Here is a 20,711-nt window from a genome sequence, read left to right as displayed (position 1 = left end):
AATCCACTTATGCACTTATAATAATAATGTAACATGTAGTATATGAATTAGACATAATGATACATAGAGATTGAGAAAAGAATTATAATCTACTTATATATTTATACTAATAGCTAGACGGGTAATATATGAATCATATGAATGCCCGCACACACGATATGATCGTAATTACCTTTTTATCTTTTTGAAAAAATTAAAAGATTTATGATGAGAGAGAGAGAGGGAGAGAGACTTATATGTGGAGAAACCTAAATTAGTAAAATACGAAGATACAACGAGAGTAAAATATAATTACGATCTACTTATGTACTAATAATAATAGTTATACATGCAATATATAAATCATTTCGATGCCCGCACATGCGTGATTTATTTATTTCATATTTCAAAGTATATGATAATAATTTAAACATCAAAGTAGATTGAATTAAGTAATGTTTAAAAGACTTATAGTTTTGAACCACAAAGACTGAATGAAGAACAAATTTAGTTTTAATAATACATTAAACATATGAATTGTATTTGAATAATACATATTTTTATGAATAATACATAAAACATATGAAGAACAAATTTAGTTTTAATAATACATAAAACATTTGATTAGATATTAATAATGTTTCTGCCTAAGCCAGTGTTCTCTCATGGTCAGTTCTACGTTGCACTTTCAAGAGTTAAATCGAGATCTGAATTAAAAATTCTAATAACTGGTAAAGAAAGGAAGCCGGAGACAAAAACATTGAATGTTGTCTACAAACAAGTTTTTCAAAATATTCCGTAGACAGGATACTTAATTGTTATTTATTTTTTTCCTGTGTCTGATGCTTTATCCCAAAGACGGTTATCTTATGATATAAAATCCGTTACTTCTAAAACTTTGTACTATTCAATCCATAATTTGAATCTGTACAATGCCCGCACAGGGTGCGGGCCGGCCAGCTAGTTGATCCTTAACTAAGGCGTTTAAGGATCAAATCCTTAGTGACGTGGCAAGGCGTGAGTGGTCCTGGGGGTTGTGTTTCGCGAAAAAAAATTCAGTCTCTTTCTCTATCCGAAAAAAAAATCTTTCGAAAGCGATTTGGCGATTTGGCGATTGTGAAAAGGTGAAGGTAAATCGGAGGTATTTAGCTCAATATTTTTGCGTTTAGAGTTGATGCATGTTGATTTAGTCAGTTTTAGGGTTCTATCGTGGGGTTTAAATCGATTTAAGGTTTCGAATCGAGTTGGGGATTTTTTTCGATTTAGGGTTTTCGTCTGGGTTTGATACTTTCTGCAATTGTGAAACGTGTACGATGTGTTTTGTGTTGCAGAGGCGAGCAAGAGGATTAAAAGCAATGGGAATGTTGAGTTCGAGGACACTGTTCTCCATCTTCTCGTTAATCTTGCGGACGATCTTAAGTCTCTGTTTATGAACAAGCCTTTCACTTTAGAAAATGGCTATTTTCAGCTTCTTCTCGATTGTACTAGATTTTGTGTTCTGGGCTCTGATTGGGTTTGTGTGGAATTTGTTAGGCAAACGAGATAACAACACCATCTAAAGAAGAAGGAGAGACGAGGATGGTGCCATTAATGGAGGAGAAGTTTATGGTGATGAATGAGACAAGAAGGAAGCTTGGGAGTTTCCAGATTAACTGCAATAACTGCAATATCCCAAATTATGTGAACTCGTGTAGTTTATGTGAACTCGTGTAACGAGAAACTTGCCTTCACCTTGTTGCTTTGCAATTAACTGCAATATTGCTCAGTAATGCTCACATTTCCTTATAGCTTTTCGTCAGAATGTTTTCTAAATCATTTTCTTGTTTTTTTTTGTAGATTGTGGGAACACCAAACTACATGTGCCCTGAACTTCTTGCAGATATACCTTACGGCTACAAATCTGATATTTGGTCTTTAGGTTTATTTCTCTTCTTTAACTTTGCACAATCCTTACAACTTCTTGTTTTTTTTTCTTGGTTTCTCTCATATAGATTTTGGTTTTACAGGTTGTTGTATGTTTGAAGTAGCTGCACATCAACCTGCCTTCAAGGCTCCTGTAAGAACAAATTCTCATTTTTCGTCTTGTGTTAAATCTGAAATTTCTTTCGAACTTTTTTGAAAATTTATGTTTCTTGGAAACAGGACATGGCTGGACTCATCAACAAGATTAACCGCTCTTCACTTTCTCCTCTCCCTGTCATGTATTCCTCTTCAATGTAAGTATACATACAACATTTTTACTTTAGTTTACAGTAGTAGACAAGCTTTTGAGCCTGAAATGTTATGTGTTTCTGCAGAAAGAGACTGATTAAAAGTATGTTGCACAAAATCCCTGAACATAGACCAACATAGACCAACAAGGACACAAGCTCAATGTTTCGTGGCCCGTAACTCCTAGCATTCATCGTTACGAAGAAGCACCATGCCGGTACCTTGGCCATCTAATTGGACATGAAGGCGAAGGAAGTTTGTTTCATGCCTTGAAAACTTTGGGTATACTTTCTTTGTGACACATTCTAATTGGTTTTACAGTAGATTCTTCATAGGAGGGACAATGGATTCAGAAGTAGTTTTATTGTTTATGTTATTGATGACTATTTATTTTCTAAAAACTCATAAAAGGAGTTCACCATTGGACACACAAAATAGTGTGGAGTCCTTAACTGTTCAGAAAAAAAAACAAAACAAAAAAAATACTATAATAATCTTAAGGATTCCAAGAGCAAGTCCATCATTGTGGATGCTCTTAGACCTATAGTCGACATATGCCTTGAGTCATGCTCATGCATGCATGCAAGTGAATTGCATAGAAAGTTTCGTTAGTTCGGAATAGATAATTATCGATAGATAAATCTCGGTGAGATGTTAACGCTAATAGAGAAAACTTTAGATGCTTTTTTTTTTTTGGTCACTGAGAGAACACTTTAGATGCTAGTATTTTATTTTCTTCGAATAGAAGACTATAAAAATGAAAACATAGCTGTAAAGGTCCATGGCTTAACTTATCATTTTCGTTTCATCATGTGACCCCCAGAAAGTCAAAGGTTCTCCTCTCTAATTAACATGGATAATACCAACAAAAAATATGAACTATACGAGTAAACTTGCCTTTAACGTTTACTCAAATTCGTAAATTATACAGGATTTGCTCATATAGAAAAAAGTAGCATGCGGTTCACTTCGTAGCAAAGTGATTCCCCATAAACTTGCATGTAGCATTACATATAAATAATATTGACAACATTTGTGTATACTAATTAATGCATCTAATCTATTAAAACTGAAGTACAAATCAAGATTAACCCTTAAACTTGCACAATATTTACAGTTATATGCCACTGAATTAGTTAATAAATCTAATGTTAAGTATTTATTGTATTTTCCTTATTTAATTAAAATTAAAACTACTACATCCTATAATCTAGGTAACCAATAAATTTACCATATTTTGATACTCTATGCAATCAATTAAATATAAATTTTCGTTAACACAATCATTAACAAACAACCATTCACAAATAATATGACAATCCAAAGAAAATATTTCGCAAGATGAAAATCGAGAAACAAAGTTAATGCTACTAGAACATAAATTTGTAAATATATTATTTTATTTATATTTCATATAAATAATATCCCAATGAAAATCGAATATGTTAAATGCTGAAGAATATAAATTAAGTATATAGCACCAAAGTTTAAATAGTAATTATCATGCATTTAAATTTTGGTCCATGAAAAAAATATATAAAGTATATTTGTGCGGTTGGGCATGTCATATTTTAAAAATCTTAATGAAACGGTTGACGATTAAAAACTAAAATAAAATTACTCAATATAAATTATAAAAATATTGTATTTAAAATTTTCATAATTAAAATATTTAATAAATTTAAATTATAAAATATATACTAACATTTATATAAAATCAATATTTATTTATAAATATGTAAAAAACACATGATGTTAAACTAAAACGCTTCAATACCACTAAAATAGTAGTTTTACTCTTTTTTAATTATTCAGTTAAATATAATAATATACAGTTAGCAATATGGTTTTTCGGAGACCCGTTCAAGTATGAATCATTTTTTCAGGTATTATATTTTTGAGTTCTGAAATTAGGCTTCCTTCGAGTATTATAATTTTTTTTGGTCACTTTTGAATTAGATACTTCTGGTCCAAGTGATTTCAATTCTGATGTATTGGAATCTAAAAATATCCAAATAACTAATATATGTAAAATTTCAAATATTTTTACAAAAATAATTATATTACCCAATTCGATTCAGATATTTTTTATTTAAACTAAAATAACCTAAAAATTATTAAATTACCAAAAGTAATCATATTATCCGTTTTGGTTCGAATTCGATTATGATGTATAAGAACCTAAAATATTCAAATACCCAATATACATTCAGTTATATAATGATGCATCTAAAATATATGATATTAATTATGAAAAACAAATATCAGTTTTTAAAAAATCAATATTAAAACCCGCACGGGCGTGCGGGTCAAACTCTAGTATTACTTAGAACAGCATAAAGTAGAATCAAACTCTTTTAACAATTTCTTTAGTTATATAATACACGGAATTATATCGATTGACTAGTTTAATATGAGATTGACTTGACACTAAAAGATTGTTTTTTCTTTTGACGAAACGCTAAGATTGTTTACCTATAAAGGTCGTGCTTGTTCCTCCCTCCTTTTTATTTAAAATTTAATTGATATATAGAAAAAGGAAAATTCAATTTATCTTTTTTTTTTAATTTCAGTTTAAATTTTTTTTAATTTTAATTCATATTTACAATATTCCAGCATATAAAAATCTCTACGGGATCATTTAACTTCAAAAATTTAGATCATCGATATACTGTGTTGTATGTTTTCGGATACTTTGTTCCAAATAAAATATTGGACATATTAAATATATTGATAATAATTAAAATGAATGAAAATAAGTAAAGAACTATTATGATTTATATATAATTATCAAATTTTAACAAATCCATCTTCTATTTATTAAATAAAAATTTCGAACCAAATTTGCATCATATATATTCTTCATTTTAGTTTAGTTATCTTTTAGAGTAAAAAAATGTTTGAAAATAAATATCGTTTAAAATTTTCAATAGATATTTATTAAAAATATTCTCTAATTTATTTTTATTAGTTAAATATAGTTAATTGTATAAGTAAGAATATTTATATTTTAGAAATATACAAAATTAAATACTTTTTAGTTTGTGTCCATAAACGTAAAACGGCTACTAAAACAAAACTGAACGAACTTGTATATACCATCAGATTTTTTTATCCAGCCCCAAATTTTAACCAGGGATCATCAGATTATCACGACACCACTTACAATTGTGAAAGACGTAAAGACTCGTTGGCTCATCCGCGGGATTGCGACTCCCTTTGATTTAATCAGGTTAAAAAAAAATTTAGTCAAAAAAAAAAGACTCGTTAGCTATATTTTTTTATCGAGTCTCATTGGCTGAGAAATCTTCAATAAATACTATTTTGGAGACCTATTTACTTTCGATAAAATAACTAGAAGCATGTAGGAAATATAATGTTTTTTTGGGTGTTTTTCATAACCAACCTAAGATTTGTAGTCAAATGCAAAATCAACCCTTTTTTTTCTCATTACTATTCACCTATGAATTTTCCAAACCATCTTTATGTTTTCAAAATATTTACAAAACTGCCATTATTTTTTTTTTTTTAAAAAAATCGAAAATGAGTAAAAACCAACTACACCCTAAGCATCTTTTCTTATTTACAACAATGCCATCATCTTCAATTTTGCAACCACCATTGAACCACCATGTTTGAGCTCATAAAAGCTCAATAACTCAATTTTAACCACTTTTTCTCTTCTCTAACTCAACAAATCTTTCATTTCCTCTACATTTCTATCTAAAAAACTCTCACAACTTTCATTTTCATCCCACAAATTTCACATTTTCGAGTTTCTTCATTAGTAAATCGTCAAAGATGCTTCCTTTTGCTCGGTTTATGAGTTTGGACGGTTGAAAGGGTCGGAATCGAGGTTCACACCGGAAAAAGGTAACTGTTTACATGGTTTTCACCACTTTTTCAGTCTGTGTCGCGATGGTAGACTGCTTTATATGTCTACACCAATGTGTAGACGTACGATTCCGTCTATTTGTCAACGAACAAGTCAGTTTCGCAATTGACTTTTTTAACTTTTTTTTGGAACGCAGACTTCCCCAGCAGTCTACATCCATACCTTTGACTACAAAAACAAAAATCTACGTAGACCTACCAAGACGGCTACGAAAAGAGGTTGGTTTTACATTTGACCGAACTTTTGACTTTCTTAAGTAGACTTCAAAGGAAGTCTACGAAATGTAGTCTGCCAATGAAGTCTACTTAAGGTCAGTTTTGCATTTGACCAAAACATTGACTTCGTTGAATAGGTTAGTATTGTATTTGACTAAAATGTTTTTAAATAAAATAAATATTTTTTAAATTGTAGACTTCCAATGCAGTCTACGCATTTTTCACAAAAAAATATAGACTGTTCTTGAAGTCTACATATTTATTTTGGTCAAATGCAAAACCAACTCATGGGTTTTAAAGTTAGAACTTATGCGAAGTCTACAAATCTGTAGACTACATATGAAATCTACATTCGAAAGTCAAACAATGGTCAATTGCAAAACCAACCTATGGGTTTTGAAGTTAGACCTTATTCGAAGTCTACGAAACATGTAGACTACATATGAAATCTACCTTCGAAAGTCAAAACTTGGGTGAATTCTGGTCAAACTAACCTTTTCAATGTGGTAGACTAAAACGGAAGTCTAAATGTATAAAGTTAAAACTTGGATGAGTTTCTGGTCAAATAAAAAAAGTAACCCGTAAAATTTTTAATTGCAAAAACTAACCCAAAAAGTAGACTGACAGGGACGTCTACATTGTTGTAGACTGACAGGGACGTCTACATTGTTGTAGATTGACACGAACGTCTACACTGTCGTAGACTGATTGAAAAGTCTACGCAGGAAAAAAAATTAAAACTGAATTTATGTATTATTCATAAAGTTTATTCTATATTTTTTTGTTTGAAAGTGTGTGTTAGTTAATCCTAATAGGTTGGAGTGATTTTGAAAAGAAAAACTGTTGTAGTTATGAAATTATAATACTTTTGATTTCACAATGTTGTTAGGTGTTAACTGTAGACATAATTGTAAGTCTACATTAATATTTATTCGCTAATTGCGTAAATTTATATTCTTTTGCAGGAAATGACTCAATTACCGGCCGTATACGGAGAATGGGTGGAGAAAGGCTCATTGTGGGAGTTTGTGGTCAATAAAAAAAAGGGAGGGAGAATGTTCCCTTTGAAAGATGGTTGTACACATGTTGAATTTCTTCAAATGGTACAAGAAGATTATGATCTAGACTAAAAACATATTGGTTAAGTGTGTTGAGTGATTTGTAACACACACTTTCAACGATTATTGGGTAACAATGTTTTTTTTCTTTCAAACATATGCAGCGTGGGTTTGAAGTTTTCTTTAATAATCGTTGAAAGTGTGTGTTACAATATGTTACAAACTAAGACATTTGTTTGAAAGTGTGTGTTAGTTAACCCTAATGGGTTTGAGTGATTTTAAAAAGAAAAACAGTTGTAATTATGAAATTATAGTACTTTTGATTTTACTATGTTGTTAGGTGTTAATTGTAGACATATTTGTATGTCTACGTTTATAGTTTTATGAAACATGAAATATTTATCCGTTAATTATGTAAACTTGTATTTTTTTGGAGACAATGACTCAATTACCGGCAGTATACGGAGAATGAGTGGAGAAAGACTCTTTGTTGGAGTTGGGAGAATGTTCTGTATATATGATGGTTATACACATGGTGAACTTATGCATGTCACGAATGATCGAAAAGTGCAGAATTTGATTGAGTTATCTAATACACACTTTGTACGCCTTTGTGTATCAAGTCAAAACTAAGTACACTACAAATTTTTGATTTGGATATATGTTAGATAACAAGTGTAGACGTCTTTCTAAATTTAAGAATGTAGACTACATTTGAAGTCTACGTCATAAATTCTATTAGAAGTGCATTTGTGTATTAATCATCATATATTTTTACTATATATTTATGTTACAGTGTGTGTTAGTAAATTTTAATGGTTTTGGATGAATTTCAAAAGTTAATATGTTATAATTATACACTTGAATTTTTTTGCAAAAATTTGTGATTAGTTTTACTCTTAAAATTTCTTGAAATTTTTGTTTAGATTTTCTTCTACTCACATGTGTGTTAGTTATTGTTTTACCTGGTTTCACTTGTTTGGTTGATTAGTTCTTGTAAAAAACCAATATCTAACAACAAATTAATACTATCATACAAGTGAAACAAAACTAAAAGTGAATACAATTTTTATTGATTATGCATCCAAAATTATTAAAAAATGAATATTTTATTATGAGAAAATATTACAAAGGAATTTATTTGAATGTGTTTGATTTTTCATAATCTTGATGCCTCAAATAAAATCTTGGAAAAAGTACCTGCAAAGTAAGATAAAGTTATGAGAAAAAAATAAGATACAAAAATAAATCATATTTTAGTAGACTTTTTATTAAGTCTACTTAAAGTTTATTGTTCAGTAGACTTTAGTTGAAGTCTACACTAACGGAAAACTTTCAGATCCAAAATTGTACATTTAGAAATTTGATTTTTTTTTTGGGAGAATTACCAATTGTGACTCAAAACTTGGAGTCAAACCCAAAAGAGTACCCCAACTTGGGTCAAAGGCAAAAGTAACTTAAAAGGCTATTGAAATTACAACTATCTCCTTGTGAACAAACAAAAAAACGGATTTTTTTTTACGTTTCTACCCCTCGCAAGTCGTCTGTAAACAGACGACTTGAAAATAAGTCGTCCAGACGACTTTAAGTTAAGTCGTCTGGACAGTTATTCTTAAACATAATTTAAAAATTTTGTAAAAAATATTTTGATAAGTGAAAAATTGGAATTATGTAATTAACATATGTCTTAAGAGATATAAATTAATATATAACAAATTTCAATTGTTTTCAGCCCAGATGAGTGAAAGTAGTGAGTCATGATATTCTTTAGTTTATGTTTCATCAACATATGTTGTAGTATTGTATGTGTTCTTAGGGTTAGATTTTGGAAAGCATTAAAACCGTTTTTGAAAATTTTTAAAATTACCTAGGCGTGTTCGTTTCTGTGTATAGTAAACACTATTGAAGTATAATTTGATTTTATAACGTGGTTAGTAAGTTAATTAGTCATTTTAGTTTAGGGGTTCATTTTAGGGTATTGGACGACTTAATATTTAGTCTTCTGTTCCCAGACGACTAAATATTAGGTCGTCTGATGTACATTATCAGCCAGAATAAGTCGTCTAAACCGGACCAAACCTTAAAGTTTACCAATGTACTTTTAAAGCTAACCGGATTATTTACCCAATATATAAGGTGATTTTTTTTTTTTTTTTTCATTTTCCCGCGAACAGAAACCCTAACAGTTCTCTCTCACCGGCGATATCAAAGGCGATTCGAATTCCCACTATTTCCGAACAACCATCGTTCTCAACGTCGGCTATCATATCTCACTTCATTCTCACCGTTGTCGCCGCAGCTTCTTCTAACCCTAGCGCCGCCGATTCCTCTAAACCCTAGCGCCCCCGCTTCCACTATTTCCGAACAAACCGTCGCCCTCGCCACCGTGCTCACCAACGTTCTCACCGCCGCTTACTCTAAACACTAGCTAGCACCGCCGTTTCTTCTAAACCCTAGCGCCGCCGCTTCTTCTAAACCCTAGCGCCGCCGCTTCTTCTCTGTAAACCGTAGCGCCGTTTCTCTGTAAACCCTAACGCCGGTAAGTCATCAAACTCGTGGAAAAGATGAACATAAAACGTTGTCTCTTTCAATTTACTCATTCTCACCGTTTCACGTTTATTTTTTCAGATCTATAACCACAATGACGAGTACTCGAACTCCTTCTGCGACTAATCAGGTCCGCTTGAAATTTTTCTACTGGAAGACTTGTAAGTAAGTCGTCTGGAAAGTCTTCAACCTGGACGACTTAGTACGTCCATTTGGAAGACTTTCCAGACGACTTAAATATAAGTCGTCAACTAAGTCGTCCAGTTGGACGACTTTCTAGACGACTTATATTTAAGTCGTCTACTAAGTCGTCTGGAGTAACAATTAAGGCGTGATTGATTTAGCTTGTGTTCTGACTTCTATTGTTGTCTTTGATTATTTTGCAGACAAAAAGGATGGATATTCCAGAACTCCCCCGTAGGTTATACACATTAGGGGAAGAGCCAGAACCCCACAATAGCATTTCGTATCATACGGATAACACGAAGTTGCATACTGCTCTTAGGGAAGCTCTCACTGATGCTGAATTTGAAGAGCTCAAGGAGTCGAGATTGGGAGTTTTCATCAAGTTCAAGGAGCAGGGATTTGGTTGGGCTTCAAGGCTGGTTCACCACTTGCTCGGTTTAAAGCTGGACATTAAGAAGAAGTACGAGATGTGGTGTCTCGTTGGTCCAGAACCTGCGAGGTTTTCACTGTTAGAGTTTGAAAACATCACTGGTCTAAACTGCGACTACATCGAGGACCTTGAGACACCAGAATGTGAAGTTACCCCACAGATGGTTTCTTTCTGGGAGATGATGGGAGTTCATCGGGAAGCTGGGCCAAGTACTGATCAGATAATAGCAGCACTGAAGAGATGCGGGGATTGGTCCAGGGAAGATCGCAAGCGACTCGCGTACCTTTCCATCTTCACTGGATTCATTGAAGGGAAAAAGTTCTCAAGCGCTACACGAGCTACTCTCGCAAGGCTAGTGATGGATTTAGAAAGGTTTGAGAATTATCCATGGGGGAAGTCGCGTTTTAAGGTGCTGATGGACTCTTTTGTGAACAAAGATATTACTGGCTGTTACACCGTGGATGGCTTTATACAAGTTCTTCAGGTCTGGGCGTACGAAGCTATTCCGGGATTGGGTGCTAGTATTGGTCTACCCAGAGCAAACAGTCCGTCTCCACCGATTCTGGCTTACGACGGCAGCAGAGGCCGCAGATTCATGAAAGCTGCTATCTTGAGTCAGGTACCTTTCCATCTTCACTTAATTAAGTCGTCCGGAAGGTCTTCCAGCTGGACGACTTAGTAGACGACTTATTATAAGTCGTCTGGAAGGTCTTCCAGCTGGACGACTTAGTAGACGACTTATTATAAGTCGTCTGGAAGGTCTTCCAGCTGGACGACTTAGTAGACGACTTATTATAAGTCGTCTGGAAGGTCTTCCAGCTGGACGACTTAGTAGACGACTTATTATAAGTCGTCTGGAAGGTCTTCCAGCTGGACGACTTAGTAGACGACTTATTATAGTCGTCTGGAAGGTCGTCCAGCTGGACGACTTAGTAGACGACTTATAATAAAGTCGTCTGGAAGGTCGTCCAGCTGGACGACTTAGTTGACGACTTATAATTAAGTCGTCTATTTAGTATTTTGTTTCAAATATCTAACTCGATTCTTCTTCTATTTACTGCAGACCCGCGTGATCAACTTTGTTGAGAAGGACATTAGTGAAATGTGGCCAAAATGGGACTCTGAGGTTGATGACGTGCCCGCGGAGAACATCATTAAAGTGATGTATGATCGGAGACCGTGGAAGTGGACCATGGATTGCTGGGAAGTCACTGGTACAAAACCCAAGTTTGTGACTCCATCGAAAAGAGCCAAAGATGGTTGTGGAGGAGGTGGAGAAGACATCAGAGACCTCGGAAGAAAGCTCGTAAAGAGGCTCCTAAAGAGGCTCCTAAAGAGGCTAGAGAAGAGGCTCCTACAGAGGCTACAGAAGAGGCTACAGAAGAGGCTAGAGAAGAGGCTAGTTGGGTGACCAGAGAGGAGTTGAAAACATGTTCAAGGACTTAGGTGACCATGATGAAAGAGGGGTTTAAGAAGTGCATCAGGGGAGATTAGGAAGATCTCCGATAGATTGGAAGCTGTGGAGAAGAAGGTTGGTGTCACCAATCAGGCTACCCCTCAAGCCCCAGAAACCGGGGTTAGTAAAAAACACCCCTACCCCACAAGCCCCAGAAACCGGGGCTAGTAACAAACAGACTACTCCTCAAAAGGATCAGCCTCCACTTCAAACCAATCATCCTACTCCTCCCACCAGACAGCCTGCTCCTCAAAAGGCAAAGCCTACTCCTCAAAAAGGCGAAACAGCCTGCTCCTCAAACTAAACAGCCTGCTCCTCAAACTAAACAGCCTGCTCCTCAAACGAAACAGCCTGCTCCTCAAAACAACAGCCTGCTCCTCAGACGAAACAGCCTGCTCCTCAAACGAAAAAGCCTTCTCCACAAAAGAAACAGCCTCTCCTCTGCCCAAAGAGGTTAATATCAAATCTTTAAGTCGTCTGGTCTTTGTATAGATTTGTAAATATATAAGTCGTCTGGAAGGTTTTCAGCTGGACGACTTACAAATAAGTCGTCTGGAAGGTTTTCCAGTCAGCTGGAAAACCTTCCAGACGACTTATTTGTAAGTCGTCCAGCTGGAAAACCTTCCAGAAGACTTACAAATAAGTCGTCTGAACTCCAGCTGGAACCAAATCCTCTCCCCAACTTATTTAAGTCGTCCAGGGTTAACTTGTTCTCTTTTATTGCAGAGATTGTTGCCGGAGGATACAGCAGATGAGGCGATCTCGGTATATAAGATCTTGCCGGAGGATAAAGCAGATGGTGTCACCTCCAAAGAGATTGTTCCTCTCACTTCCACTGACCAACCGAGCTTCGCTTCCAACGATCAACAACCGAGCTTCGCTTCCACCGATCCAGCTTCAGCTTCAGAACCGAGCCTGGTTGTATTGGACCAAACAGCTCCCACTGCTTCTGTGCGTGCAAGGAGTGAACGAACGAAGAAACCTGCTCCCACGCAGATATCTCCTTATACGGCAGAGAGAAGGAAACTCCTTAGAGTGGGAAAGTATAATCCATTTCCCACACTAAACAGACCTAAGATGAAGGAGCTCGCTGATTGGTTGAAAACTGATCCGTAAGTGATTGCTTTACCCATAATAGCTTGATTTAGTCTACCAAAACTGATTGCTTTTTTGTTTGCAGTGATTATTTCACTAAGGAAGAGGACAAACCACGTACATCACCAACTTGGTGGTATCAAAAACTCCGGACATCCAAAGCATGGCTGGAAGACGTAGTAAGTCTTCTGCTTATCTTTAAGTCGTCTGGTACTTGTCTTTGTATAGATTTGTAAATATATAAGGTCGTCTGGAAGGTTTTCCAGCTGGACGACTTATTTGTAAGTCGTCCAGCTGGAAAACCTTCCAGAAGACTTACAAATAAGTCGTCTGGTAACTTGTCTTTGTATAGATTTGTAAAATATAAGTCGTCTGGAAGGTTTTCCAGCTGGACGACTTACAAATAAGTCGTCTGGAAGGTTTTCGAGCTGGAAAACCTTCCAGACGACTTATTTGTAAGTCGTCCAGCTGGAAAACCTTCCAGACGACTTATTTGTAAGTCGTCTGGAAGGTTCTAACTTGTATTATTTTATATGCCAGCATATAGATGCTTGGATGAATGTGCTGAGGCAGAGGGTATAAGGAGAACCCACAATGTTTCCGGAGCGAGCGAATGTGCTTCCTGGATCACAACTTTACCCAGTCTTGGAGAGAACAGTATCTGGTCTTCAAAAACATCGTCTCTGATCACAATGGTTTAGGAAAAATGCTACCTAGTGGGGCGGCGAGTTTGTATGACGGATCAATGCCTTCATTTTGCCAATCAAACAAGAAGTGGGGGGAGGACATTGATGATATCTATGCGCCACTGAACTTGGACAACAAACATTGGGTGGCTATTTGGATATCGATCCCTAAGGCACATAGTCGTCTGGGACAGCATACCTTCAACTACCATACCAGAAAGATGGGATGAGATAATGGAGCCTTTTCTCGAGATGGTCCCTTATCTGATTGTGGAGTGCGGAGACAGATGCATGGGTTGGAGCGATACACTTATGAGAGACTCCTCAAAGATGTACCCACGGCCAACAATGGTGATTGTGGCGTGTACGCTGCAAAGTACATTGAATGTCATGCTCTTGGGTCCCCTTTAGCCCTAAAGACTTTGCTAGGTCCAATGCGAAGACTATGAGGGGATACTACTATGGCTTTGGCTATATGGACGGAGCTTGTTGATCAGCATCTGAAAGATAATGAGGATGGGGGTGTATGTTTGTAGGCATGTATGATTAGATACACAAATCAATTTGTATAGATTTTTTAACTTGTATAGATTTTTTAACTTGTATAGATTTTTTAAACTTGTATAGATACACAAATCAATTTGTATATTTGAACTATTTGTATACACAAATCTATTTGTATATTTGAACTATTTGTTTACACAAATCTATTTGTATGTTTGTGGGCATGTATGATTTATTTGATTTTCTAACTTGTATAGATTTTCTAACTTACAAATAAGTCGTCTGGAAGGTTTTCCAGCTGGACGACTTACAAATAAGTCGTCTGGAAGGTTTCCAGCTGGACGACTTACAAATAAGTCGTCTGGAAGGTTTTCCAGCTGGACGACTTACAAATAAGTCGTCTGGAAGGTTTTCCAGCTGGAACGACTTACAAATAAGGTCGTCTAAAAAAAATAAGGTAGTCTAAAAAAAAATACACTGGACGACTTACAAATAAGGTCGTCTAAAAAAATAGGTAGTCTAAAAAATAAAATACACTGGACGACTTCGTAAAAGGTCGTCTAAAAAAAAATACACTTGAAGGGATAGTAGAGGTATCTCTAACACTGGACGACTTAAATACACTGGACGACTTAAATACACTGGACGACTTCGTAAAAGGTCGTCTAAAAAATACACTTGAAGGATAGTAGAAGGTAGTCTAATACACTGGACGACTTCGTAGAGAGGTAGACGAAACACTGGACGACTTAGAAATTAGTCCGTCTGGACGGGTAATCAAGACTGGACGACTTATATTTAGGTCGTCTGGACAACTAGTCAACTGGTTGTGTACATTGTGGTTTCGTATGGCCAGTTTCCTTGCAGTTTGAGCATCTCCGTGCCCTGTGTTTCTTCCTGGGTTTGTGTCCCCTCATCCTAGATAGCTCCAACCAAGATTGCCATTGAATTTCTTCTGTCTCCCCGGACCACGCTTTACGTTTGGAGGAAAGCATTCTCGTTCCTCAATATTGTGACACGATAGGAATATATTCTCTGAGTATCCCTGCATACAGATGATTCTTTGAGTAAAGTGGACATACAAGTGTGTCGATATGCACACCAGCATGTGTTCCAGCTGCTATAGCATGAGAAGCAAGGTATTTTCTCCACTCCATAGACACCACAACCACACTTACATGTTCCAAATCAACCGCACAGTCCATTTTGCCACCTTTGACAAAGAAACGCCATCCATCAATTGGTTCGACCGTCATCGTATCCGCTATCTCTGATCGAACAGCAAGCAAGTATTCAACACACCCCGGCTATGTACAGTTGGGGACTCAAAGCATCTTGTCTCCTTTCCAATACCATTTTCCTAACTTCTGCCTTATGAACTCCAGCAGGAACGGAATCGGAAATCCTCTTGGCTCGCTTCAGTGCGGAATAAATAGATTCAGCGATGTTGCTTGTTTTATGTTAACCTGTTCCCCTTACAATAAACCCTTGACCATAGCTTGGCGTCGGCCTTCTCCAAATACGTTGCAAGTTCCGGTTTGCACTCCGTATCTCAGCCATGTACCGGTTAAAATCGTGAACCGTGCGCATAAGCAGCCCCTTTCACCAAGTACATGAGATGTTTCCCTTTAACTTTTTGACAATGTTATCTTGAAGGTGATAATAACATATTCCTCGGGTGCCCAAGGAAACACCTTCTCACACGCACTTTTAATGGCCGCGTGCCGGTCAGGAGACTATCACCACCAGAGGCTTGTCATGAGATATACAACTAGCCAATTTTGTGAAAAACCATTCCAAGAAGGTTCATCTTCAGCATCCACGATCCCAAAGCCAATGGGAATATCTGAAAATTGCCATCTTGTGCGGCTGCAACTAACAATAACACCTCCATACTTTCCACTTAGGTGAGTTCCATCCACCACAATGACCCTTCTCTGATACTTAAAACCTTTGATAGAAGCTCCAAAAGAGAGAAATAGATACTTAAATCTTTTCTCAGAATCAAGTTCTATAGCCGTGATAGAATCAGGATTTGCAATGGAGATTTGCTCGAGATATGAAGGCAGACGCGAATACCCTTCTTCTGCTGATCCTCTCACCAATTTCTGTGCATATAACAGTGCTCTGTATGAAGTGGTGTAATCAAGCGTCATGCCAAACATGTTCTTCATTGCATCAGTGATATGCTGTGGAGTTATCCCATCAATGATCCCAACACGATCAATGAAAAGACTACCAACATACTTTGGAGTACAGTGTCTCCGCTGAGCGATTCGGTCTCCCAATTGAGCATAAATGTTTTTCCCACATACTTTGTTACCCAAAACGTGTTTGACCCATGTTCACACTCGCTCTGATCTTCCATCCACAACCGCTAACCCGACATATTGCCACAAGGAGAGTTTTTGTTGATTTGTATATTCTGAAAGAAAACCTACCCCTCACTGCTGTCAACGCAGCTCTGAAAGCAGTGCATCCTTGCTAAACAACTCTGGTTGACATAGATGCTGGTACAATCCGATTTTCCTCCTTCAATAGCATTTGTCTTAGCATATGTCTTTTCAATTTCTTCAAAACAAATATTATCATCATCTTCCTCGTCCTCATCTAGAAACATTTCCATAAAGACTGTAATCCCCACCATTCTGATCCGTTTCACCAACAATAGTGTTATCAGCATCCTCCTCCCCATTTCCTCCTCCCCATTTTCCTCCTCCCATCTTGATTTCATCTTCAACAGACTCATTATCACCAACATCTCAAAACATTCATCAGCCTCATCATTATCACCAACATCTTCTTCCCATTCACCAGCTTCATCATTATCACCAACATCTTCTTCCCATTCACCAGCTTCATCATTATCACCAGCTTCTTCTCTTTTCTCTGAAACCGTTTCCACCTTGCTGCGGCTTGATACACAAAAGACATACTCTATGCGTTTTGAGTATCTCGAGCAAGTTTCGAACTTGTCTATCACTTGTAACATGAATGGGAGGACTGCTTGGAGTCATCATCATTTCTGCTGGTAATGAGTAGCTAATCTCCACAGTCACTGATCTCATGTCCAGGTTATAATCTTCTTGAGCCATTGCAACAAGTTCAGCATGTGTTGAATCTTCATTCAATAAAAACAATCTTGCTCCTTTGAGATCATCAACCACAAAATCCCAACGGAAATCTCTCAACAACATTCTCCATACACTGCATGTAACTTAAAAATCATCTGCAAATATTCAAAATAAAACACATTAGTAAACATAGAGAAAATGAAGAAGTTCAACAAACATTATCGCAGACGACTTAGATTTAAGTCGTCCAGAAGACTTAAAGGTAAGTCGTCTAAAGAGGTCACTTTTGCAATTGAAAATTAAAAGGGACGACTTAATTCTAAGTCGTCCGGCTTTGTTTGTTAAAAAAAAAAATTCAGACGACTTATATATAAGTCGTCTACGAAAAACGGGCTAGTTTGCATTTGACCGAATCGTGTCAGATCTTTGACTATTTCTGGACGACTTATAAATCAGTCGTCTCTGGAAAGTAAAAAATTCAATATTTTATTCAAACTAGACGACTTACACGTAAGTCGTCCCAGGTTAGTTTTGTAATTGAAAAATAAAAACTTGAAAATTTAACTTTCTCCAGACGACTTAACTAAAAGTCGTCCAGCTAGACGACTTAATTTAAGGTCGTCCGGGATAAGCAAGGTTTGGACGACTTAATTGGGAAAAATTCTGGACGACTTTGCTTTCCCCGGACGACTTTAAATTAAGTCTTCTGACGGGACGACTTTATATTATGTCGTCTGGTAAAAATTAAATTATGAAGTTTTATTTTTCAACTACAAACTAACCTAAGACGACTTACACGTAAGTCGTCTAGTTTAATAAAATATTGAAATTTTAACTTTCCGAGAGACGACTGAATTATAAGTCGTCCAGAAATAGTCAAAGATCTGACACGATTCGGTCAAATGCAAAACTAGCCTGTTTCTCGTAGACGACTTATATATAAGTCGTCTGGACTGTTTTTTTTCACCAAACAAAGCTGGACGACTTAGTTTAAGTCGTCCGTTTGACCAGAAGACTCATCAGTAAGTCTTCTACATACAGATGACTTACTTGTAAGTCTTCTACGCGAACAGATTTTGAAAAAAATTCAAAATTCGTACCTTCAACTAGGTGAGACTGACTTTGTTTGCACACAGGGTCTTCTCCAACCACCCAGAACCTCAACGAAAGCAACCGTAAGTCAAAACGAAAGAAATATGGCTCCAAACAATTTTGAATCAAAAGCTTCAGTTTTTTGGATGAAATATGGAGAGAAAGTGAAAGAAATGTTGTTTTTAGTTCATAACAATTGAAACAGAGAGAGTGAAAGAGATTTACGTGCATTAAAGGGCATTAAAAGCTCCAAAACAGTTCGTACAAGGTTGTTCCACTATTCATGGCAGTGGCAATATTGTAACTTGAAGAAGAAAATGAGGTTGAGACAGTAAGAAAAGCCATTTTCGAAAAAAAAAAAAAAAAAAAGGGTTAATGGCATTTCGTAGATAAAATGCAGATGTGGGGTTAAAAAACTCAAAAAAAAAATGAGTCAAAAGAAAAGGTTAGTTTTCTGTTTGAATTCAAGTTTTGAGTCACTTTTGCAATAAGCCCTTTTTTTTTTCTAAGATATTTCAAAAACTATTTTTTTTGTCAACCTTGTATCAAAGAAAAAATATAAAATATGAATCTATAAAATTTAGTTCAATATAAACACAAAAATATCTATAATGAATAAATGTAAATCTTACATTTTTAGGAAGAATGATTTGAAAATTTTGGAGAGAGAATATTTGCAAAATAAAATAATTTATATGAGAAAAAAATAAAATTAAAATAATATTTGAGTGAGTTTTTAAATGAAATCTACTTAAAAATCAAGGCTATTAGACTTCAAGTGAAGTCTACTAGCCCTGACTTTTAGATAGACTTCATTTGAAGTCTACCATATAGAAAAAAATCTAAATCTGAAAAATGTATATATTAAAAAATATCAAATAAGTTTAAATCTAAAAGCTTTAGAAAATATAATATATGAAAATAGTAATAAACTAAAGACATAGAGTTTTAATATGTAACTTATTTAAATATAATTACAGAATAAATATTTAAAATCTATAAATGTAATTCTTACATCTTTTGGAGGAGGAGATAACAACCATGGAAGAAAATACCTGCAAAATAAGATAAATATTAAAAAAGCATAAGAAAAAAGACTAAAGTCATTTTTGGTAGACTTCCCGTGAAAGTCTACTTAAAATGTGTGGTTTAGTTAACTTTATAAGCAGACTTTATTTAAAGTCTACAACTGTCAGATAATTTTCAGATCTGAAAAAATCTATACATTTTGAATATATGAAAAACAGTTTTAAATCTGAAAATAATTTAAAATAAAATTTATTCAGATAAAATAGTATAAAAGTAAATGCACAGAGTTTGATCTATAACTTTATTTGATTATAAACTTATAAATACACATTTAAAATCTATAGATCTAAACTTACATTTTAGAGGAGAGAGATGAAAACCATCAATGGTAATACCTGCAAAAAGATATGTGAGAAATAAATAACATAAAAAATACACATTTAAAGTCTATAGATCTAAAACTTACATTTATAAAGGAGAAAATGAAAACCATGAACAAATACCTAAAATGACAACATAACTTTGTGAGAAAAACATGAAAGGATTTTAGAGAGAAATGAGAGAGTTTAGAGAGAAGGAGAGAGAGTTTAGAGAGAAGTGAGAGAGTTTTGCAGCCATTTTAGGAGAGAGATTGTGTAAAATTTCATTTATATATGGGATGACATAAATGTAACTAGGTTAAAAGATTGCCGACATTGTAGACTTCTTTTGAAAGTCTACTAAAATTAAAAATTAAGAGTAGGTTTTATTGTAACGTAGTAGACCTTATTGAATGTCTACAATGATAATTTTATTATTGTTGTTAAATTCATTATTGTTTTAATAATTTTAACAATAAATTTACTGAACTTTATTTTTATTTTTTATTAAAGTTATAGTAATGTGATTTCACATTTTATTCTTAAACTCAATTTAATTTTAAAATAATAAATTTGTTTGTTACAAAATTTAAAAAATGTAGATTGAAAACGACGTCTCTAGCATTATAGACTTTATTGTAGATCTATGAAACCCTAAACCACAAATCTCAAACCCTAAATAGTTTGTTTGTGATAATCAAAAAAGTTTCCCTTTACTGTATCAAATATCAAAATTACACAAAATTATAAACTACAAACATTAATAAGCACATTAAGTCAAGTCAAAAAACAAAAAAAAAATCAAAATTTAAAGTCTAACCCTAAAAATCTACCACTAAGAGACATAACATGTTACAAACCTTTTGTTTCTAAACTATGAACATTGTTTAACATA

General features: G+C 34.9%; 1 protein-coding gene across 8 annotated transcripts; it reads left to right on the top strand.

The window, feature by feature from the left end:
- The first annotated feature begins 980 nt into the window (after positions 1–980).
- On the top strand, positions 981–2,576 carry LOC108838755 (serine/threonine-protein kinase Nek6-like). 8 transcript variants are annotated; one of them, XR_008946365.1, is made up of 7 exons: positions 981–1,109; positions 1,311–1,398; positions 1,513–1,744; positions 1,816–1,897; positions 1,986–2,035; positions 2,122–2,195; positions 2,277–2,576. XR_008946365.1 is itself a non-coding variant. In XM_018611633.2 (6 exons), the coding sequence occupies exons 3-6, from the start codon at positions 1,837–1,839 to the stop codon at positions 2,329–2,331; spliced, it is 240 nt and encodes a 79-aa protein (XP_018467135.1). In that variant the 5' UTR covers positions 991–1,120; positions 1,311–1,744; positions 1,816–1,836; the 3' UTR covers positions 2,332–2,576. The 8 variants fall into 8 exon arrangements, 5 of the variants coding, with proteins under 5 accessions (XP_018467135.1, XP_018467139.1, XP_018467138.1 ...); XR_001947567.2 differs by having other exon boundaries at positions 991–1,120; XR_008946366.1 differs by having other exon boundaries at positions 1,055–1,103.
- Positions 2,577–20,711: the final 18,135 nt, after the last annotated feature.

The sequence above is a fragment of the Raphanus sativus genome, chromosome 5, assembly GCF_000801105.2.
Source record: "Raphanus sativus cultivar WK10039 chromosome 5, ASM80110v3, whole genome shotgun sequence".
In the NCBI taxonomy this organism is placed as follows: Eukaryota; Viridiplantae; Streptophyta; class Magnoliopsida; order Brassicales; family Brassicaceae; genus Raphanus; species Raphanus sativus.
The sequence above is the reverse complement of the archived record's forward strand: the minus strand, read 5'-3'. Positions and strand labels throughout refer to the sequence as shown.

Excerpts from the sequence above, each read along its gene's own strand:
- LOC108838755 (XM_018611633.2), top strand. The coding sequence starts at position 1,837 with ATGTGCCCTGAACTTCTTGCAGATATACCTTACGGCTACAAATCTGAT. Across the intron at positions 1,898-1,985 it reads ATCTGATATTTGGTCTTTAG|GTTGTTGTATGTTTGAAGTA; the intron begins GTTTATTTCTCT and ends TTGGTTTTACAG. Across the intron at positions 2,196-2,276 it reads GTCATGTATTCCTCTTCAAT|AAAGAGACTGATTAAAAGTA; the intron begins GTAAGTATACAT and ends GTGTTTCTGCAG.